This window comes from Hippocampus zosterae, chromosome 11, assembly GCF_025434085.1.
Source record: "Hippocampus zosterae strain Florida chromosome 11, ASM2543408v3, whole genome shotgun sequence".
In the NCBI taxonomy this organism is placed as follows: Eukaryota; Metazoa; Chordata; class Actinopteri; order Syngnathiformes; family Syngnathidae; genus Hippocampus; species Hippocampus zosterae.
The window spans coordinates 23,604,716-23,628,984 of NC_067461.1; the positions used below are offsets into that span (position 1 = coordinate 23,604,716).

The 24,269-nt window shown below is 45.8% G+C and overlaps 1 protein-coding gene and 1 long non-coding RNA gene across 3 annotated transcripts in view; one reads left to right on the forward strand and one right to left on the reverse strand.

The window, feature by feature from the left end:
- Positions 1 to 24,269, forward strand: part of zswim8 (zinc finger, SWIM-type containing 8) — a 204,509-nt gene that overhangs the window by 98,289 nt on the left and 81,951 nt on the right. For both annotated transcript variants that reach the window (XM_052080981.1, XM_052080982.1), the window contains exons 9-10: positions 641 to 816; positions 21,164 to 22,373. In XM_052080981.1, coding sequence (XP_051936941.1) covers positions 641 to 816; positions 21,164 to 22,373 — 1,386 coding nt within the window. The remainder of the gene's footprint in view (positions 1 to 640; positions 817 to 21,163; positions 22,374 to 24,269) is intronic.
- LOC127610769 (uncharacterized) overlaps positions 1 to 24,269 on the reverse strand; it is a 75,769-nt gene that overhangs the window by 21,007 nt on the left and 30,493 nt on the right. The window lies entirely within an intron of this gene.

The window sequence follows — 24,269 nt, forward strand, 5'->3', positions numbered from 1 at the left end:
TATAATTATAGATATAAGTAAACATGTGTACTACTATAGTCTTTGTCTCAAATATATAAAGTATAAATACTGTTTACATATTTTAAACATGCTGGTACCCACAACCCCTTACACACAAATTCCTAGGGGAGGGGGGCAAACCCTACTTCTCGGATGTTCATCTATCGCAGGTGGTCATTGTCCCATAGCGCTGTTGGAGAGCTTTTCACCACATACGAAGCACAACGTAGTCGGTGACGTTGCATCTCCGGTAAAAGTAAATCCAAATGAAAGATAGCTTTCGTTGTATTGTCTCACGTCAGAGACTTAGCTTATCTCGAAACACAAGGCAATTGACTAGCTGCTGCTGTTACCTACCGGTATGGAAGAGTAATACATGATTACTCTGCCAGGTGATAGGGTACAGGCATACAAATTGGAATTATTTCCCATGGCACACCTGACAATATCTCAGGGTTTGAAAAACACAATCTTAATTCATTCAGTACCAGCCAATTCTAGACCAAGTCTGAGCAGATGTTTAAAATTGTCTTTGGAAGTGAATGAGTAAAGCAATCTATCTTTGAGAGAAACAATAAATGGTTCTTTTTGGCACTCTTAACTGTTCACTCTTGTCTGTGATGTTTGTGTTTATTTTCAGATCATCAGCTGGTGGTATAGTGTTCGAACGTCGACATCACACAGCAGTGCCAGTGGACACACTGGACGGAGCAATGGTCAAACGGATGTAGCAGCTCATGCCTGTGCCAGCATGTGTGATGAAATGGTGATCCTTTGGAAGCTAGCAGTGCTAGACCCCACTATGAGCCCCTGCAGGTCAGATTATTGACATCACCACATATATTTTCTCTGTTCAATATAAGATAAGATAAGAAAACCTTTATTAGTCTCGCAATGGAGAAATTCCCGATTCACAGCATCAAAGTTATGAAAGGAAGAAGTAGAACAACAAAATATAGGAGCTGCTGGAAAGGCAGCCACTCACGCGGCGCCATTTTGAAGTCAAAATAACAAAAATAACACAACACAACATATAGGACACTGACAGTCGTGCAATCTTTACCACTTTTCTGCATACACTTTGTCGTACGAAGCAGTTATAGATGAAAGAGGAGCGGATCAAAGTGTCCTTTCACCACTGGATCAGAGACGTCATGCTGAAAATGTGCACACGTCTGCTTTTGAAAGCAAACACGAAGCTGTAGCGTCCATTGACGAAAAAGAGATTGGCTCACATCTCCTGTCCGATGTAAATTCACTTCAATTCCAAGCTGCGACTCCCAGTTCCACATCCGCATCGGCGCTCCGCGCTAACGCTCCTTTCTTCTCATCGTCGGCTCCTCAAGACTTAACATCCATCCAGCTGCAGACCGTTCAACAGCACTTATCTCTCCGCTGAACAAAGCAGGGCTGTGAAAAATGCTGCCCATTACAGGCGCAAGACACAATCGCCCCGGGACAGTCCAGCAACGACAGTCAAATGGCGCCGACATTCCTCCCAGTCAAAAACAGTGCTCGTATACCCATGCTGCCGAGAAGGCGCAACCACCAAGCACAGAGTTTCCTCCTTGATGAATGTCGTGGCCAAAAAAAATGCTGAAAAAAGTCCACATCAGGTCCACACGACATAACAACAAACACAAAGTGACAAAACAAACACAAAAACAACAAAAAAAGCAAGGCTCATGAAAACACTTGCCGACGGCTGCCTACTCGGGCGCCATCTTGACTTCCAATATTAAACAATATTAAATGTTTGTAAAAGAAAAACACGAACAAAACAAAGATATGGCGCTCGATACAGCTGTCAAAGTTTAAATTTAGGGACCGTTGTTTATCTTTGTCAAAAACAACTAAATTGGAATAATGTCAGAATCAAGATTACAAACTCATTCACTGCTAACCCTTCCAGTTAGCATGCACCTTGAACATACAGTATATACCAGGGCCCATTACGTTGATCACAATCGACCGGTAAACTGCAGACTGGTCCCAAGACGATCGTGAGGGGTGTCAAGGAGAAAAAAAACCAACCAATCATTTGTTTGTCTTTGTGCTTTGTGTTAGTAATATATATTTTTGTTAATGTACACTGCACCCTAATCATCCTATCAGTCTCATTTTGACAAAAACTATTACAAAAATGAAATAAAATAAAGCAAATCTTTCACTTCACAGCGGCGCGTGACCTGCGTCACCGGAAGTTGTTAGTGCTCTGCAGTCTGCAATTGCATCTTTTATCGTTATCATTATTCTCATTCAGAGTTTGTCTCGTGTACAATTCACCATGTACTTGTGAGCTACGATAGTTAACGGGCTGCAAAAGTGCACCGTTAATCATACATCATTAATGTGACTTCAGGTGCTGCATGGTTTTGCTGATGGCTTTGTAGTCTGGTTGATACTTGTTGAGGTTAAGCTTCATGCAGGCATTGAGACTTCCATCCGTTAAACGTGATCGTAGGTTGGTCTTAATGTTCTTTTAATGTGAGAAAGACTGCTCACATGTATAGGTAGAGCCAAACATTGTCAGTACAGCAATACTCACACGCTGCAGTGTGTGGTATGTGACGGGAAGCGCGTTCCAAGTTTTGACAATTAGCTGGTCTGCAGGTTGAAGTTTTTTCATTTCTGTCCACTTGTGTTGGCTTGCCAACTCTGCTTGCAGTCGTTCAAGTCTTTCCAAATCTTCATTCAGTGACTTGAACGTATTCACCCACATGTCTGAGGCCTTCAAGTCAGCAGCTTGTAGCTCAAAATCTCTGACTGAGGAATGACACCGGGAATGTAACTACGGTCAGCGCTGTCCACTGTCCACTTGTGCGGGTGGGTGATGAACTTAAAAAGATGACTGCGCTCGCAAAATTCTCCAAAGCGAGATTTGAATGACTGCAGGAGATTAGATGTGAATCTTGCTAGCTGATGAAGATCAAAATGTTGAGCAGGATCACTTGCTGTGCATGCCTCTTTAAACTCTCCCAGTTTTTCAAAGTGTAGTAAACGCCCTGTTTCAATGTTGGCGATGAAAAGTTGTAGCTTGTTTTCAAATGCAAACACTGCTTGTTGCAGGGATAAAATTGTATTTCCAATGCCTTGCATTTTCACATTAAGCTGGTTTAGATGTTCAGTCCACGAGACTTTCAGGAGCCACTCAGGTGTCACCTAACTCAGGATGCTCGACATTTTGAATTCCAAGAAAAGTCCGGATTTCCCTCAGACAAGCTGCAAAATGGCTGAGCACCTTCCCCCTTGACAACCAACGCACATTGCTGTGCAGAAGCAGACCAGGATAATTATTCCCAACTTCATCCAGAAGTGTTATAAACTGACGATCATTTAAAGCTCGGGCAACAATAAAATTGACCACCCGAACAACCAGCGACATCACCTTCTCCAAGCTGCTCGCCACACATTTGAGCACAAAGCGCCTCCTGATGTTGGACGCAGTGAAAACTTAAGATGTGTCTCTTTTCATGCTCACGAAGAAGTGCCACAAATCCTCTGTGTTTCCCCACCATGCACGGAGCACCATCAGTGCACACCGAAACAAGTTTATCCATCGGTCGATTTTTTTCTTTAGCGACCTCAGTGAAGGACTTGAATAAATCCTCCCCGTTTGTTGTCCATTTCATCGTCAAAACTGCAAGACTTTCCTTTAAGTAATGTCACCGACGACACCTTGCAATCACGCTGAACTGGGATAAATTGCTTACGTCCGTTGACTCATCCAAGGCGAGAGAAAAAACAGGTGCCACATTTATGTCCTTCACTTGCCTTGCCTCGATTTGTTTTGACATCATGACGTTGCGGTCGTGTACAGTTCTTGCCGACAGAGGCATGTCTTTTATCCGTTTAATTATCTTGTCCTTATCCGAAAAGTCATCAAAAAGTTCATTGGCAACATCAAGCATGAATGCTTTGGGGTACTCCCCATCCGTGAAGGGCTTTCCGTTTCTCACAATTGCGAACGTGGCAGCAATGCCAGCCGAATTCCAGTCACCTTGTTGGGTCCAAACACGAAGTTGCTGCTGACTAGCTTGCACTCTTGATACAAGCTCTAGACATGCTTTCTTCCTGCTGTCCCCCGCAGTATATTTCGATGCAAATGTCGTGTGGCGGGTGTCGAAGTGCAGCTTTATATTGGACCTTTTCATCGATGCAATTTTATCGCCACATATTAAGCACACTGCGGAACCTGCTCTCTCCATAAAGGCAAATTCCTCTGTCCATTCCTGCTGAAAAGTACGATACTACTCATCTTTTTTTCTTTTAGCCATCTTCTCAAAATGGTCTCTAAAATTAACTGACAACGCGATTAAAACAAGTTTATTTCCTGATCTTACGCACATGCGCACATCGGCCACTATTTTCGACAGCAAATTAGGCAACCCCACTTGAACAGTGTCTCTGCCTCATCTGCGTTGCAAAGGCGATTGATAGATGGATAATTAGACACAATGATGTGTACGTTTGCCACTTTCCCGATAAAATCGCAGCGAACCGGCGACTCGAAAGCCAGTTCGCGCATGCGAAAAGGAGTCTCACGATTTTTTTTCATAATTAAAGATTTTTCTGCGAGCCATATGCAGCCGTCAGAAGAGCCATATATGGCTCACGAGCCATAGGTTCCCGACCCCTGAGTTAAACGTTTGCTTAGGTCAAAGGTAATTTCATTGCACGGTTCTATTGTGTTTCCAGTAGACAATCAGTTTTATGTTAAGGGGCTTGCCTGCATTAAAAAACAAAAAACTGCAGTGATGTTTTCCTTGAAAACATTCTTGAGTTTCTTAGATATTGCAATGAATACAGAAAACCTTCTCTTGTACGGACTCGTGTTTGTGCTGTCCAATCTGTCCTGATAACGGGTGGGCATTGCGTATATTTAAGCTCCCGCGGCCTTCCGTCTCCATCCAGGTAAGCGTAAATTCCGATAACATGTAATATCGTAATCAAAATGTTAATGCATAGGTTTTTATTCCGGGTGAAGGAAATTCCTTTTTGTAGAATTCTGGGGATGGGAATGTTTACTGTAATGAAATTGTGCTGTGGTGTGGGGGGTTTGCATGACTAACTGGGAGTAGAGCACTGACCACAAACCATCGTTGACATGGCAAACACAGCTGACGAGACACAATGTTGATCACGCGCAATAATATTTATAGAAAAAGTCTACACAGCCTTTCTTCAAAAGCAAGAAACATATTTGGTAGAAAATTGTGAAATGTGTTTGACTACACATTAGATGCAGGAGCAGTGTTATTCCCAGTGGACGTATCAAAATGCAGAGCTGGACACACTTATTCTGGCATGTGTTCATGGCATTCTCACACATTTCCTTTTCATGCATAAACTGATCGCTGCGACTGACTGGTAATTTGCTCGACACTTCGTAAATTGCTTACATGAGGCACAGCGGCTGGCTCACAACAGGCTTACCATAGCATGAAAATCCAGACACAACACTATACCAGCAATTGGGTCTGGTTTCAGTCTTCTTTTAAAAGAAATGCTTTCAGTGCTTGTGAGGTGCTGCATTTTGTGTTTCTGGTCATTTATAACAGAGTCAAATGTTGATTGAAGCAAACGGTCGTCTCTCCTCCACTACATCTTGAATAATAGGAGGATGGACTTCTGCTGAGGAAGAGTGACGTTGCTCGCAAAGAATACATCACCGAATATAAACAAAATTGATTGTATGGTTTGGGTTGAACCTTATCGGCGGCGAGCTGTCCATACCCATTTCTTTCATGCAGAAAGACTGTGGTTTTGGGTTGCTCGGCTAAGGCAGACAGGCTTTCCCTGCTGCGGTCAGCACAGCAGTCAATGTGGGTCCCCCATCACCAATGTTGAGTGAACCTGTCTGCCACAATTGAAACATCTAACACAATATACGTATGAAGTGTTGATGGTCAATGAGCAGAGAAATTTACATTAGTTCTCACAGCCATGAGCTTCCTTCGTCATCATTTTACAGGGCACTAATCACACTTTAATAATAATAATAATAATAATAATGATAAGAATACATTTTCTTTGTAAGCGCCTTTCTAAACACTCAAGGACACTTTACAAGCAAGAACAAAAATTAAAACTACAAATAAAACACAGCAAAAGATCTAAAAGATCTAATTTAAACAGAGTATGCAATCTGGAATAGACGAGTTTTAAGACGGTATTTGAAAATAGGAAGAGAATCAAGCAAAAAAAGTAATATTTTAAAGTTGTCATACATGAGTAAAATAATCTGGATCTGTATAACGGGGAGAAAAAATGATGAGGGTGAGGCATCAAAATTTTGCCACATTCTGGAATGTACCTTTCACCTAGATCAGTGGTTCTTAACCTGGGTTTGATCATTCCTGAGGGATTTGGGGTATCAGTCTCAGGGGTTCGACAGAGCCACTGTCACGGAGGACACATCCGACTGAACATGTCAATTAGTTATGACAGATGGAAAAAAAAATCCCTTGTCTCAGCTCAGGTCCACTACCAGAGGCCAGGAAGCTTGAGGGTTCTGCGCAGTATCATTGCTGTTCCCAGCACTGCGCTTTTCTGGACTGAAATGTCCGATGTTGTTCCCGGGATCTGTTGCAACCACTCATCTAGTTTGAGTTCCACTGTCCCGAGTGCTCCGACCATCAATGGCTCGACTGTCACCTTTATGTTCCAGGCTCTCTCCAGTTCCTCTCTGAGCCCTTGGTATTTCTCTAGTTTCTCGTGTTCCTTCTTTCTGATGTTTCCATCACTTGGGACCGCTCCATTGACTACATCGGTTTTCCTCTGCCCTTTATCTATGATCACGATATCTGGTTGGTTCGCCATTACCATCTTGTCAGTCTGTATCTGGAAGTCCCACATGATCTTCGCTCAGTCATTGTCCACCACCTTTGGAGGTGTTTCCCATTTTGACCTTGGCGTTTCCAGTCCCTACTCTGCACAAATGTTTCAGAAGACTATGCCAACCACTTGGTGATGGCATTCGATGGAAGCTTTCCCTGCCAGCATCTTACACCCTGCAGTTATGTGTTGGATCGTCTCAGGCGCCTCTTTGCACAACCTAAACCTTGGGTCTTGTCTGGTGTGGTATATCTGGGCCTCGATGGCCGTGGTGCCCGGGGCCTGCTCCTGAGCAGCCAGGATGAGTGCCTCTGATCTGTCCTTCAGGCCAGGCCTCTTTAGCCACTAATAGGACTTCTTGAGATCAGCCACTTCAGTTATGGTCCGGTGGTACATCCCGTGTAGGGGCTCGTCCTTCCACAATGGTCCCTCTTCCAGCACCTCATCCTCTGTTACCCATTGGCTGAGGCATTCTCTGACTAAGTCATCCGTTGGAGCCTTCTCCTTGATGTATTAATGCAGCTTGGATGTTTCATCCTTGACAGTGGCTCTCACACTCGCTAGTCCCTAGCGTCCTTCCTTATAGCTTGCGTACAGTCTCAGGGTGCTGAATTTATGATGGAACCCTCCATGATGGTTCGGAGCTTTCGGGTCTTAACATCCATGGTCGAAATCTCTTCCTTTGGGCACCGTATTATTCCTGCAGGTTATCTGATCACTGGGAGCGCTCGCACACACACACACACACACACACGCATTGGCATGCCATGATGAGAAACAGCCTGAAGCAGAGGCATGCGATGCACTTTTGCAGCCTGTTTGCAACCTACTATCGTAGCTCACGCATACCGTTTTAAATTGCTGCCCTGGGCCCTCTAGTCTTTGCCCGTACCCTCAATGAATTGTACACAAAGCAAACTCTGAATGAGGATAATGACGATAAAAGATGAAGCTTAACAGGTCTGATCACAAGCTGCATTTGCAGACTGCTGAGCGCTAACAACTTCCGGTGACGTAATCACGATCCACCGTAGGTTAATGATCTACCTTTTTTATTTTATTTTATTTTTTTAATATTTTTGGGTGAAAATGAGACTGATAGGATGATTAGGGTGCAGCATACATTAACACAAAAACTACATTACTAACATATACAAAGACACACAAATTGTTGTTTCTCCTCTACACCGCTCGGATCTACTTGGGACCTGTCTTAAATCGACCGGTAGATCAGGATCGACGTAATGGGCACCCCTGCCCTGGATATTTTTCAAAAATGTTTGAAAATGGAAAAAGATGGTAGGGAAAATTTGATTTTTGTTTTAATATGGTTTCTGTCAGAGGTCAAACATGACAGAAACATTATTAACATTTTCTGATGCTGTAAAAATCCATCCATCCATCCATCTTCTATCTCTTATCCGGGGCCGGGTCGCAGGGGCAGCAGCTTTAGAAGGGAAGCCCCGACTTCCCTCTCCCTATCACTTCTTGCAGCTCTTCCCGAGGGATCCCGAGGCGTTCCCAGGCCAGCTGGGTGACATCATCTCTCTAGCATGTCCTGGGTCTTCCTTGGGGTATCCCCCCGGTGGGACACTCCCGGAACACCTCACCAGGGAGGCGTTCAGGAGGCATCCGAATCAGATGCCCAAGCCACCTCATCTGGCTCCTCTCGATGTGGAGGAGAAGCTGCTCAACTCTGAGCCCCTCCTGGATGACCGAGCTTCTCACCTTATCTCTAAGGGAGAGCCCGGACACCCTGCGGAGAAAACTCATTTCGGCCTCTTGTATCCGGGATCTCGTTCTTTCGGCCACGACCCATAGCCCGTGAACATAGATGAGGATTGGAATGTAGATCGACTGGTAAATTGAGAGCTTCACCCTTTGGCTCAGCTCCTCCTACAACGTCCACATCACAGCAGACGCTGCACCGATCCGCCTGTCGATCTCTCGTTCCCTCTTGCCCTCAGTCATGAACATGACCCCAAGATACTTAAACTCCTCCACTTGGGGCAGGATGTCCTCCCCGACCCGGAGGGAGCACTCCACCCTTTTCCGACTGAGGACCATTGTTTCAGATTTGGAGGTGCTGATTTTCATCCCAACCGCTTCACATCCGGCTGCGAAACGCTCCAGTGAGAGTAGGAGAGCCCGCTTGAAGCAGCCAACAGTACCACATCATCTGCAGAAAGCAGAGATCTAATACTGAGGCCACCAAAACGGACCCCCTCAACGCTTCAGCTGTACCTAGAAATTCTGTCCATAAAGTTTATAAACAGAATCGGCGACAAAGGGCAGCCTTGGCAGAGTCCTACCCTCACTGGAAACGATTCCGACTTATTGCTGGCAATGCGAACCAAACTCTGACATTGGTGGTATAATAATAATAATCATAACGCATTTTATTTAAAAGCGTCTTTCATGCCACCCAAGGACACTGTACAGACACCAAGAAAATACATTGTAAAAATTGGTAAGCGAGGACTTGGTTTGCTGCCCTGGCCTCTCCCCCTCCAAGCCCACTGCTGATGTTTTTCCTGAAACCGATCATTTCCTCCTCACTTTTAACACCGTACTCCGTCTCTCTACAATCAAAACCTCCCGCCTCATTTCTTTTCATAATACCAAAAATGTCAACATTGACACCTTCTGCTCCATTATTCCCCGCCCCCAGACGCCCTTTCAAACCCGGATGACCTCACCGCTCACTACAATGCCTGCTTCAAAAATATTATAAATTCTCTCGCCCCCCTGAAGACCAGGACTGGTTCATTCTCTACATCTGCCCCCTGGTTTACACCCGCTCTTAGATCATTGAAATAAAAAAAACGCCAACTTGAGCGACTCTATAAGAAAACCGGTCTCACCGTCCATAAGGACATGTGCACTACCCATATCACTAAATACAAGGACCAAATTGCACAAACCAAATCCAGCTACTACTCCGGCCTCATCCTCTCCAACGAAGGAAATTCAAGAACTCTCTTCTCCGTCGTGAACAAAATCCTCCCGCCACCAAATTCTCTCCCCCTCCACCTGTACTCCACAGCAACCTGCAACTCCATAATGGAACACTTCAACTACAAAATCCTTAAGATCCATCACCAACTCCATCAAAACCTGCCTGCTCCCTCCTACATCTGAACCTTCTTCTCCTTGTCATTTCTTCTCCAGTTTTGTTCCACCCACGACTACTGAATTATCCAACCTCATACTCAAATCCAAGACCACCACTTGCCAGCTGGTGGACACAGACACTAAGAAAATACATTGTAAAAATTGGTAAGCGAGATATTATATAAAAACAGGACATACATTCATAAAAAACATAGGAAATCGAAGAGCTATGTGTTGTAGGCAATCCTGAACAGGTGTGTTTTTAGACGGAACTTGAAAGTGGAAAGAGATGTGCAGTTTTGGAGATCTTAAGGTAGGTTGTTCCAAAGCTTTGGAGCAGCGCGACTGAAGGCTCTGGCTCCCATGGTGCTCAGCCAGGCAGGGAGCACTGACAGGCGGAGGGAGGACGAGGATCTGAGGGAGCGAGGGGGAATATGCACCTGGAGAAGGTCGGACAGGTAAGGAGGGGCCAGGTTGTGGATGGCCATATACGTATATAGAAGGAGTTTGTAATTGATGCGATGTTGAACAGGGAGCCAGTGGAGCTGTTGGAGAACGAGGGTGATGTGCTGCTGGGAAGATGTTTTTGTGATGATGCGAGCAGAGGCGTTTTGAACCAGCTGGACTTTATGGAGGGACTTTTGAGGTAGGCCAAAGAGGAGAGCGTTGCAATAATCAAGGCGGGATGTGACGAGACTGTGGACAAGAATAGCAGTGGTGCGGTGGGTGAGGGAAGGGAAGGGCGAAGTCTGGTAATATTGCGGAGGTGTGAATAAGCAGTGCGGGTGATGGTGTTGATATGTGAGTGGAAGGTGAGCATGCAATATGGCCAAGAGGCAGGAAGTAGATGATAAAGAGAAGGGGACCTAGGACAGATCCCTGTGGTACATCTGTGGTGACTGGGGAGGGCTTTGAGATGAAGGATTTGAGCTGGACAAACTGAGTGCGGCCGGTGAGCTAGGAGTGGAACCAACTGAGGGGAGTGTGGGAGAGACTAATGGAGGAGAGTCTATTGAGGAGGATAGGGTGAGAGATTGTGTCGAAGGCGGCGCTCAAGTCTAAGAGGATGAGGATGGAGACTAAACCGGAATCAGATGCTATGAGGCCTCGCATGGTGGGATGCCTCCACGTGGCGCGAGGGGGAGTGCGGGGGGTCTCGAGCCCCTGCTGCGGCTGAGTGCCCAACAGCCGATTGGGAAGGAGGAGGGACCTTACCAGAAGGAGAGACACCCAATGCTCGCCCCGCCGGAACGGAGGGAAGTGGGAGTAGCCGTCCCCAAAACCCTCCTTAAACAAAAGTCAGGTGAGGGCCCTTTCAGGACCCGCATGTGGCGCGAAGCGGTGGGACCGAGAAGGTTCCCCAGGGGGTGGGATGGGGATGGTGAGAAGGAAGCGCAAGCAAGGCGGGATGGACAAAAGACATGTGGGAGGATGGGTGAAAGACAGCCTGGTGGGGATTCACCCTCATCCAGGCCCCGGTAGTAAGAGGGGAGCAAGGAGCAGAAACGACAAAAGAAGAGAGAGGAATGAAAGAAGGGGAGATAGGAGGAAGGGAGCGGCGGGACGGGAAGGGGGAAACAGCACTGAAGCTCGGGGTAAGAATGGAGAACGAGTGATAGTCACATGGAATGTGAGGAGATTGAGTGTGAGAGAAACGTTTAGCACAGCACTCCATGAGCGCTTATCAGCACAAATGAACCAGCTACTGAGGGATGGGACTCAACCAGGACGGCTAACCGAAGGGCGAACGATCCTGATCATGAAGGTATCCCTCAAAGGGTGCAGTCCCATCCAACTATCGGCCAATAACCTGTCTCTCCACAACATGGAAGCTCATGTCAGGCATCATTGCAGCGAATATAAGTGGACACATGGATCAATACATGAGCGAAGCACCGAAGGGCATTGGTAGAGATACCAGAGGAGCCAAACATCAGCTCCTAGTTGACAGAACAGTCACAGAAGACTGCAGGTCCCGATATAGCAACCTGTGCACAGCCTGGATTGATTGAAGAAAGCCTATGACTCGATGCCACCTACATGGATCACTGAATGCTTGGAGTTGTATAAGGTGAACAGGACCCTAAGAGCCTTCGTTGCGAACTCGATGAGGATGTGGAAAACCACACTTGAAGCCAATGGCAAGCCACTTGCCCAAGTGTCCATCAAATGTGGCATATAACAAGGTGATGCACTCTCCCCACTGCTGTTCTGCATAGGACTGAACCCCCTAACCCAAGTAATCACCAAGACAGGCTATGGATACCGCCTCAGAAATGGAGCTACAATCAGTCACCTCCTCTACATGGATGACACAAAGCTGTATGCTAAGAGCGAAAGGGACATAGACTCCCTGATCCACACAACCAGGATCTACAGCAGCGACATCGGGATGTCATTCGGGCTTGAAAAATGTAGTTGGTTGGTGACGCACTGAAGGGGTCTCACTCCCTGAAGGAACAATAGCAGACATTGAGGACAGCTAAAAGTACCTCGGTATACCACAAGCCAATGGCAACCTCGAACTGGCAACAAGGAAAGCAGCTATGGCCAAATACCTCCAGCGAGTGAGGCAAGTCCTAAGAAGCCAGCTCAATGGCAAGAATAAGACCCGGGCAATAAACGGCTATGCCCTGCCAGTGATCAGATACCCTGCAGGAATAATAAGGTGGCCAAAGGAAGAGATTCAGACCACGGACGTTAAGACCCGAAAGCTCCTAACCATGCATGGAGGGTTCCATCCCAAATCCAGCACCCTGAGACTGTACGCAAGCCGAAAGGAAGGAGGCCGGGGACTAGTGAGTGTGAGAGCCACTGTCCAGGATGAAACATCCAAGTTCCATGATTACATCAAGGAGAAGGCTCCAACGGATGACGTACTCAGAGAATGTCTCAGACAATGGGGAACAGAGGATGAGGAGCTAGAAGAGGGACCATCATGAGAGGACAAGGCCCTACACGGTATGTACCACCAGACCATAACTGAAGTGGCCGATCTCAAGAAGTCCCATCAGTGGCTAGAATGGGCTGGCCTGAAGGACAGCACAGAGGCACTCATCCTGGCTGCTCAGGAGCAGGCCCTGAGCACCAGAGCCATTGAAGGTCCCATTGTGGGACGAATAAAGGATATCTTATCTTATCTTATCTTATTATATACCACACCTGACAAGACCCAAGGTGTAGGTTGTGTAAAGAGGCACCTGAGACGATCCAACATATAAATGCAGGGTGTAAGATGCTGGCAGGGAAAGCCGACATGGAACGCCATAACCAGGTGGCTGGCAGAGTCTACCGAAGCATCTGTGCGGAGTATGGACTGGAAACCCCAAGGTCAAAATGGGAAACACCTCCGAAGGTGGTGGAGAATGACAGAGGGAAGATCCTGTGGTACTTCCAGGTCCAGACTGACAAGATGGTAATGGCGAACTAACCAGATATCGTGATCATAGATAAAGGGCAGAGGAAAGCCGTTGTCGTGGATGTCCAAATTGATGGAAACATCAGGAAGAAGGAACATGAGAAACTCGAGAAATACCAAGGGCTCAGAGAGGAGCTGGAGAGAGCCTGGAAGGTAAAGGTGACAGTCGTGCCTGTGGTGGTCGGAGCACTCGGGGCAGTGACCCCCAAACTAGATGAGTGGTTGCAACAGATCCCGGGAACAACATCGGAAATCTCAGTCCAGAAATGTGCAGTGCTGGGAACAGCTAGGACTGCACAGAACCCTCAAGCTTCCTGGCCTCTGGTAGAGGACCCAAGCTGAATGAGGGACCCGCACCACCCGAGGGGTGAGATGAGGATTTTTTTTTATATATACACGAGGATTGTTTTTTTTTTTCATATAAGATTCTTGCGTAGGTCCCTGTACTGGCGAGGTGCTCGAGGATGTCGTGCAGACCTATGTTGACTGCGTCTTCCACAGACCTGTTTGCCTGATAGGCAAACTGAAAAGGGTCCAGCAGGGGTCCGGTGACATTCTTTGGGTGGTTCAGCACAAGGCGTTCAAAGGACTTCATGACCACAGACATCAGGGTGACGGGCCTATAGTCGTTCGGTTCCGATGTTGCCAATTTCTTGGGAACTGGGATGATGGTAGACTGTTTGAAGCAGAATGGGTCCTCACACAGCTCCAGGGATCTGTTGAAGATTTGTGTCAGAGCAGACTTTCAGGCAGGAGGGGGACGCTTTGTCGGGCCCCGCAATTTTCTTGATCTTCTGCTGCTTGAAGAGCTGTCTCACGTCCTGTTCGTGGATTTGTAGTGGAGAAAAAGAGGGTGAAGGGGGTAGATAAAGTAGTTTCTGGTAGAGGTGGGTGTATGTGGGAAATGGGGGTGTCCTTTTCAAATCGGCAGAAAAACATGTTTAGTTCATCAGCAAGAGCCATTCCAGGCCATTCCATACAGATGCAGAGTCGTTAGCAGAGAACTGTTTTATCAGCCTCTCTGCATAGCTTCTCTTAGCGATGTTGATTTCCTTTGTCAATTGGTTTCGGGCGTCTTTGTACAGTGCCCGATCTCCACTTCTAAATGCTCTGTCTCTTTCCTGAGTTGCTTGAGTTTGGGAGTAAAAGATGCCTTGTTATTGTTGAAGGAGCGGAAGGACTTAGTGCATACATGTCCTCACAGAAACTGATGTATGAAGTTACAGTGTCTGTGTATTCATCCAGTGTGCCCGTTGAAGTTTCAAAGACGCCCCAATCAGTGCAGTCTAAGCATTCTTGTAGAGCAGGGGTGTCCAAACTTTTTGCCAAGGGGGCCAGATTTTATGTGGTAAAATGTCGGGGGGCCGACCTTGGCTGACATTCTTTACATTGAACAACAATATTGTTCAACAAATTTTAGTAAGCCAGTCTGTTTCACATTTCCATTTTTATTTTAATTTCAACAATCTTAAGAATTTCTTTTGGTTCATTTGAAACAGGTATATCACATGCAACTGCTTATTCACTTGACTTTTTCTTAAACAGAAGTCTCCTGAGTGCAAATTGATTGATTTGAAACATAAAATGTATCACCATGACTTTTCAATAGTCACAAAACCTTTGACTCGAACAACAGGGAAATGAACAAGCAATACACATATCCACAACTGCAAGGATCATTTGAAATATGACATATCAGTCAATATAAATACGGAGTGATGTCTTGTTAACTCGTGAGTGATGCCCTGTAGTGTCTAAATACTATTACTCATTTAGTGAATGCTATTACTCATTTAGCCACTAGAGGGAAGCAGTACTCTATGAAACATCACTCACCAGCCTACGAGACCTCAGTCAATGCAACACGTGTTCCATTGCGCCCAACCTGCGGGCCAGACGGCACTGATTTTATGACAGGGGCCGAGGGTCGAATGATCCGGCCCGCGGGCCGGACTTTGGACATGCCTGTTGTAGAGCTGGCTTTGCTTCTTCTGTCTTAACAACCGATTTTAACACATTTGAGTTTCTGTCTGTATGTAGGTATTAAGTGGATTAAATTGTGGTCAAAAAGACCCAATGCTGCACGGGCGATCGATTGGTATGAATTTTTGATTGTTGTATAGCAGTGGTCTAGAACAGGCATGTCCAAAGTCCGGCCCGCGGGCCAAATCCGGCCCGCGGTCGAATTTCATCCGGCCCTCGGCCCCTGTCATAATATCAGTGCCGTCTGGCCCGCAGGTTGGGCGCAATGGAACACGTGTTGCATTGACTGAGGTCTCGTAGACTGGGGAGTGATGTTTCATAGAGTACTGCTTCCCTCTAGTGGCTAAATGAGTAATAGCATTCACTAAATGAGTAATAGCCTTTTTACACTAGAGGGAATCACTCACGAGTTAACAAGACATCACTCCGTGTTTATATTGACTGATATGTCATATTTCAAATGATCCTTGCAGTTGTGGATATGTGTATTGCTTGTTCATTTCCCTGTTGTTCGAGTCAAAGGTTTTGTGACTATTGAAAAGTCATGGTGATACATTTTATGTTTCAAATCAATCAATTTGCACTCAGGAGACTTCTGTTTAAGAAAAAGTCAAGTGAATAAGCAGTTGCATGTGATATACCTGTTTCAAATGAACCAAAAAAAATTCTTAAGATTGTTGAAATTAAAATAAAAATGGAAATGTGAAACAGACTGGCTTACTAAAATTTGTTGAACAATATTGTTGTTCAATGTAAAGAATGTCAGCCAAGGTCGGCCCCCCGACATTTTACCACATAAAATCTGGCCCCCTTGGCAAAAAGTTTGGACACCCCTGGTCTAGAATGTTGCCTTCTGTGGTGAAACAGTCGATGTGCTGCTTATATCTTGGAAGTTAATGGTTAAGATGTGCTCTATTAAAATCGCCCAAAATGATCACGGGTGACTGGGTATTTTCGTTCGAGATGGTTTGCTTGTTCAGCTAGCTTTTGTATCACCATGTTACCATTAGCTTGTGGCGCAATGTAAACACCGATTAGTAAAAAGGAGATGAACTCACGTGGTGAATAGAATGGCTTGCAGTTTAAAGACAACGACTCCAGGTCCGGGCTGCAGTGTGCGTCGAGCTTTGTGATATCAGTGCACCATTCTTCGTTGATATAGAAGCAAATCCCACCACCTTTCGATTTCCCTGATAGCTCCGTGTCACGATCGGCTCGGAGAAGGCGGACGCCGAGTATATGTAGCGTGGAATCCGGGTGGCGGTCACTGAGCCAGGTTTCAGTGAAGCAGAGCGCAGTTGAACGTGCAAAGGTTTTGTTGGTCTTTGTGAGGAGAAGACGTTAATCCATCTTGTTTGGCAGAGATCGTAGATTAGCAAGATGGATCGATGGGACCGGGGTTCGAAATCCACGCTGCCGGAGCTTGACAAGCACGCCGGCTCGCTTCCCCGTACAGCGCAGCTCGCGATTAGCTCTGAAAAACCCTGTGGATTTTCGTGTGTCTGTGAAAAAAGATTGAGCGTAGACTAGTGATGGGAATTCCGGCTCCTTTTAGGGAGCCGGCTCTTTTGGATCGGCTCCCTAAAAAGAGCCGGCTCTTTCGGCTCCCAAATGGCTCCTCAGTTTTTTTGTTGCTTAAATTAATTTAATACCAAAAATAACGTAATATTATGTGTAAAATGAATTACTAATGCAAAAATAGACATTATATCAAATATTTATTATTTATATGGCTTTATTTATATTCTTCTGAACATACTCAACATGGAGTGCTACAAAAACAAAAACAAAGTACAAAGACCCATCTCAAAACAAGGTCGTCAAAAAGTTCCAATCTCTGAATGTGTATATTTATAAGATTTTAACTATTTACAGTAAAACAACATAAGTAAGCTTTGAATACCACACAACAAATTATAAATTAAAATTTGTAAAACAAAAAGAAAAAAAGCAGCATCCAGGTAAATGTTTTAGCTTGTCTTTAGCGAAGATTGGCATGAAGAAAAACCAAGTGCCTCAGCTTTGAGGGGTTGATCCTCTTTCTCCTCTCTGTTAATATTTGCCCTGTTTTGGAGAAGATTCTCTCTGAGGGGACAGATGTTGCGACAACACACAGCCAACACAAAATGGATGAAAATCCCTTGCAATCATTTACCCAGTTCCTCATCAATTGTGTTCTGTTTTGCTGGTTGTATAGCTTTTTGCATAAAGTGGCTCATAGAGCTCTGGGTTGTACATCTAGGCAGTTGTGACATTGCAGTAGCAGCAACAGTTGCAGACACACTAGCACCTTCATTAATAGCTGGTTCCCTTGCTTGTCTTTTCTCTTCAAATTGTACTGATGGGTGGACATTTCTGACGTGCCTGTGCAGGTTATTCGTGGGGCCTGATCTATGGGATATTTTAACCTTGCACAGTCTACACGCTGCCTTTGAACTATCAATTAAATTGAAATAAGTCCATGTTTCACTGCGTTTCCTATCCATTTTCTCACTTTTCCACTTTCCACCGTGTTGTTTTTTTTCATTCGTCTCCTCGTCTGTCTTGTTCGCGTGCTGCTCAGTGTGCTGCTGACTGTGTGTCTCTTCTCTAACCCCTCCCCCTTCTCTAAACTGCAGGGCGTGCGTGTGTGCGTGCGTGCGTGCGTGCGTAACCCTCCCCTTCCAGCTCCCCAATGAGGAGCCGGCTCCGGCTCCCATCGTTCACTTCAAAGAGCCGGCGCCGGCTCGTTCGCGAACGACACATCACTAGCGTAGACTCCCCAATGCTAAGCAACTTTTCCCTCATGTAAGTAAGCCGCTCAAGGTCGCCAAAAACTAATGAAAATGACAAAAACAGGGATAATACTAGGGAGCATGTAACCGAGGCTGCCGTACCTGTCGGCGCCTGATGATGTAATACATACATTCGTACGTAATACATCAGTGGTATTGGGACCGAACAGCCATACTCCCGAACCACCTCCCACTCCAGAATTCGTCAAGGGACACAGTCGAACACCTTCTCCAAGTCCACAAAGCACTTAAAGACTGGTTGAGTGAACTGCCATGCACTCTCGAGGACCCTGCCAAGGGTGTCGACCTGGTCCACTCTTCCACGGCCGGGAAGAAAACCACAGTTCTTCCTGAATCTGAGACTCGACTTCCCGATTGACCCTTCTGTCCAGCACCCCTGAATAGACCTTACCGGGGAGGCTGAAAAGTGTGATCCCTCTTTAGTCGGAACACACCCAATGTTCCCCCTTCTGAAAATGAGGAGGAGTATGGATCAGTGACATAGCAGCGCCTTTGAGTTGTTGACCCAGCTCTTTTGCAGCTCAGTCAGTGCAAATCATGTCCATAGTGAGCGGAGCGGAATCTGTACAGCAACATCCAATTGGGTCATCATCACCTCGCTCTGTCAAGATAGGGGAGAAGGGGGAAGGATGAAAAGAGGAAATGGCAATACAAACAGGCAAAATGCAAGAGTATACGATTGAGTTTTCAAGTTGGGTTTTCAATACTTCAACTGAGGTTGATGCTCTAATTTGCATGGGTAGGGTTTCGAAAATGCTCTAGAACCCACTGACCTCTTTTTGGCTCTGGTAATCACTAAAAGACCGTCGTGTTGTGGACAAAGAGTTAGGGGCGGAACATAGAGTGTCACTAAGTCAGTAAGTTAGGAGGGTGCTAAATCGTGTACTATTTAATAAGTGCATATCAAAATCTTGAAGTCGCATTTAAAATTGACTGGAAGCCAAAGCAAGTTGGCTCGTATTGGGGTCATGTGATTGAATTTACTCATCCTTGTGAGGAGTTGAGCTGCAGCATTTTCTTCAAGTGCAAGCTACGCACCACAAACACATGAATTATGAATTCTGCGTCACCAGGAAGTAAAATGGTACATACCCGAGAGATATTGTGAAGGTGAATAAAAACCACAGTTGTAGTTATGTTCTTAATGTGCATTTGAAAAGAGAGTGTTCAATCTCATATAACACCAAGTTTATTTTGCTGAATCACTTTGGGTCATAATTCCTTTATCAAGGCAGAGAGTAGTGTAGCAAAAAAGTAAGTCATCCATTGTTTAATCTCAGCAAGACACACCTCGAGATTACAGCAAACCGTCTTGCCGAACTCCTCCTATTCCAGAGTTGGAGCCCTAGCGACCGCCAAAGCTGCGCTGCGCTTCGTGAGCCGGTGCCCTTGAGCTGCCTCACAGGCCTAAAAGGAGGTGATAGGACTCCATCTTCAGCCAGCACTTACTGGTGGTGTCCACCAGTGAGTTTGGGGGTTGCCACAATGACAGGCACCAACTCACTACCTTATGGCCAAAACCCCGATGGGCCGCCTCAACAATATAGGCGTGGAACATAGTCCACTCTCACTCAATGTTCCCCACCTTCTCTGAGACATGAGAAAAGTCCTGCTGGAGGTGGGAGTTGAAACTCCATCTGACAGGGGATTCTGCCAAATGCTCCCAGCAAACCCTCACAATACGCTTGGGTCTGCCAGGTCGGACCGGCATCTTCCTCACAATCAGAGCCAACTCACCACCAGGTGGTTATCAGTTGACAGCTTCGACCCTCTCCTCACTTTAGTGTTCAAAACATGAGGCCGCAAAATCAATGTTACCAACCACAAAGTAAATAATTGAACTGCTGCCAATGGTATCCTGGTGCCAAGTCCACATATGGACACCCTTATGTTTGAAGATGGTGTTTGCTATGGACAATCGATGACAAGCATAGCAGTCTCATAACAAAACACCACTCGAGTTCTGATCGGGGGTTCGCTCCTCCCAGTCACACCCTTCCCGGTTCCACTGTCATTGCCTACATGAGCATTGAAGTCTTCCAGCAGAATGAGGGAGTCCCCAGCGGGAGTGTTCTCCAGCACACCCTCCAAGTACTCCAAAAAGGGTGGGTACTCTAAGCTGTTGTTTATTGCATGGGCACAGTAAGGACCTGTGCCCTCACCCGAAAGCAGAGGGATGCAGTGAGCTGTTTTCTGCAAGAGAGGTGACATTCCATGTCCCGAGAGCTAGCTTCTGTAGCCGAGGATTGGACCACCAATTCCCTGCCTTTGGCCAGCCAACAGTTCACAAAGCACCCGACCCTTTTCTCCCCTCCCATGGGTGATGAGCCCATGGGAAGGGGGACTCATATTGCCTCTTCGAGCCAAGCCTGGCCGGGCCCTCACTCTTGCGGCCTGGCCACCAGGCACTCGCCAGGGCACATCTCCAGGCCTGGCTCCAGAGAGGGGTCCCGGTAACCGACGTCTGGGCAAGGGAAATCGTTATCAAGTTTTGTCTTTCACCTATAGGGACTTGTGTTTTGTCATTGTTCGCAAGACTTAAGATTTCAGCCATTTTCTGATGCTTGCAAGTTCAAATTACTATTTTCAGTTCTTTAAAACTTCATAAATATCTTGAATCACCAATTCCCAGTAATAATTCAAAATGGTGCATTTAAAGAGAAATGACAGTTTTATATGAAAAATACATGGTTCAGAGGTTTGCGTAAAAACATTCCAATTATTCTCCAACCGCATGATTCACTTCTTTATCTGGACCACTTTGTACTGTGTGCTGGAGAATGATGCTTTTCAAATTAGATATGCAGTATTTGATTTGATTCTCAGACAATCTACAAATTAATATCCTACTTGAAATGTGTAAATAGTTTTAGGTTGATGTAAATTCTCGGATTGTTGATCACATAAAATGTAGTTATTATTTTATTTGGTTATCTATGTCTGTTTAGGTAATGTTAAAAACAAAATTGTATTTAAAATAATACATTATAATAAAATATTGTACCATCTCTCCTAGGCGTCTGGAACTGGCAAGTCACCTGAAGCACTGGCACCTTAAAGTTATAGAGATAGTGAAGCGTGGGCAGCATCGCAAGTCCCTGGACAAGCTTTTCCAGGGCTTTAAACCTGCTGTGGAGTCATGTTATTTCAACTGGCAAATGGCCTACCCTCTCGAAGGTATCACCTACTCTAGTCCTGAAAAGAAGACAACCACCTTCTTCTGGCCTAGGGGAAATCAGCAACAGAGAGCACTAAGAGCCTCTGCAGGATCTATCGGGGAACCTCTTGTACCAGGAGGAGCAGATTGTAAAGACAGTGGTCAGTTTCAGGAAGAGGTTGTTGTGAGGCCAAAGGAGACGACATTAACCAAAAAGAGGCCTTATTCAGTGAATGGAGGGGGAACTACGTTGGTTCGTCTGGGAGGGGGGGTCTCACTGTCTCTAGAAGATGGAGGAGGAAAATGTTTCTACAAAGGATCAGGTTCTACCTCTGGGGGTAAATTCAAATTTATGAAGGGCTTTGGGAAGGGGGGAATTTTTGGAGGATGTAAAAATATCAATGCCAAACAGAGAACCAGCAGTGAGGATAGCTCTCTGGAGCCAGACCTTGCTGAACTCAGCCTTGATGATGGGCATTGTCTGGCTTTGGGGGCTGAGGCAAGCAACACATTCGAATTTAATCCCCCAGCACCAGAGGTGTTCCCTTCCCCCGGTCCACTGCGTCAGGACTCATACAGTAACGCATGCAGCAATAATAAGAACACAATATTAAATTGTGAACATATTAGCCTAGCTTCAGATGGCTGTCATGCGGTAAAGACTGCGCCTCTCACAATATCTTTCAAAGAGACTGATATGGTGTTTGATGTTTCTCGTCCAACAAAGAATCAGCCAGAGCAGGACTTGGAACAGAACAAAGATGGAAACTCGGTTAACAGTGATGCGCTGTTAGACAGTTCAGGCAATAATTCATTTTCTACCAAGCCCCCTCAAGGTCTTGTGGAGGAAATATATGCTGGAACAGCAGCAGAAAATAGAGCACCCGCAATGTGTGGAATTGCTCAGCAAGAAGCAGATGGACTCCTTGTGTGTGAAGATGACTACCAGGTTTACTACCTGAGCCCTGCTTCAGAAGAGGGAGCCGATCGACAGCTGGTTGACAGCCACCAAGACGAGCCAGACATCTTTGCAGGGATCAAACCATTAGAGCAAGAGGGACGCATGGAGGTAAGTTGAGCTGTATTATTAACAACAAGAAAATGAGTTTTCTTCATCTTAATATTCTGACATCTGAACGTTTTACAGTATGGAGAAATACGGATGACAGTACATTCCCCCGTTTGTTCTGAAAAGTTCTGAGGAAACCCTTCATCTGGTCCATATTTAATGCTCACCATATCATACTAACAGTAACTACCAGAATATCTCATTTTGAATATTTAATGAATGCCATATATCCCAAGTAACGGCCATTGACCCTTATTCTGCGAATGCAAACAAGGTCAAATCCATTCAAAATGGTTCCTTTTCTTTATTGCCCAACCACATGGAGTGGAGTGGGTAGTATGGGTGATGGGCTAAAGCAGACTTTACCTAGTGCATGTGATTCTACGATCTTAACTGGTTCCAATTAGATATGTGTGCCAAAGGTGTCATAGAGGGAAGAAGCTGAGCCAGGAGGAAATGTCACAGCAATACAACGGCCTAGCTCAAGTCGCCTATCTTTTTATTAATTTTTTTTCTGCCAAAGAGGCCAAGTCTATGTGGTATCTGTTTTATGTTAAGTGGTGTCTGTTTGTGGTAAAGAATACAAAACTCAATACATTACAACGTAGCAAGCGGAAGTATGGTTGCCATAGCACAACAAGTTGGCTGCCTTGCAATGGAGTACAGTTGTCATATCAAAACAAGTCAGCTGCCCTGAAATGGGCATTGTTAAGGTTAACTGCTCTGCAACGAAGTATAGTTATCATAGCAAAACCTGTTAGCTGCCCTGAAATGGTCATTGTTAAGATTAGCAAAAATGCCTGGTCTGTTCTGCAAGCCCTGAAATGGTCATTGTTAAGAATAGCAAAAATGTCTGTTGTCTGCTCGGCAATAATCATCGTTATCATCATTGGAATTTCAATCACAGTGTGATTATCTGTTTGTGCCTGACTGGGAGCACCGTCTCTGGTATGGCTAAAGAGGCCGATCCGGGAGTGACAGTCCCTGTTGCAGTGGGTGCACCTAAACACACAGTTGGAGGGGGGCGCTTGTTTGTCCTGGCTGTTATTTCTCCTGGCTCTCTCGTCTTCTACCGATGCTCTCATCTTCTCCTCCCCTCGGCACATACCACGTACCAGTTCTTGTTTCCACTTTGGTCGGTTCTGGGCCAGTGAATCCCATCCCTTCACATCTAACTCAACAGCCTTCAAGTCCCTCTTGCAAACATCTTTGAAACTAAGCTGTGGGCGGCTCTGTGTTCTCCTTCCAACTGCGAATTCTCCATAGAGCAGATCTTTGGGGATCCTACCGTCCTCCATCCTGCGGACGTGGCCGAGCCACCGAAGGCCACGCTGACGGAGGAGGGTGTACATAATGGGGATGTTGGCACGTTCCAAGATGTCTTTGTTGGTGATGAAGTCGGACCACTTGATACCAAGGATTCGCCTGAGGTTTCGCATGTGGAAGGTGTTGAGCCTCTTTTCTTGGCGTGCATACAGGGTCCACGACTCGCTGCCATACAGTAGGGTCAAGTCAAGTCAACAGTATTTATAGAGCTCTTTCAAACAGCCATCGCTGTATACAAAGTGCTGTACATGGAGCGATTTAACATACACAATAAACAGTAAGATGAATCGGTAATAAAGGCGGTAGAAAGCACCAAGCAATAAAATCAAGATCAAATCTAAGTCATGCTGAATCGAACGCCAAAGAATACAAGTGAGTTTTGAGGAGGGCTTTAATGATGGGCAGCGAGGAGGCTTGCCGAATGTTCAGTGGGAGGTCATTCCAGAGAGAGGGACCAGCAACAGAAAAGACTCGATCCCCTCTGAGCCTCAGTTTAGTTCTTGGTACTTCTAACAAAGACTGGTCCACAGACTTGAGGCGCCGGGCAGGTGTGTAGGGTCGGATGAGCTC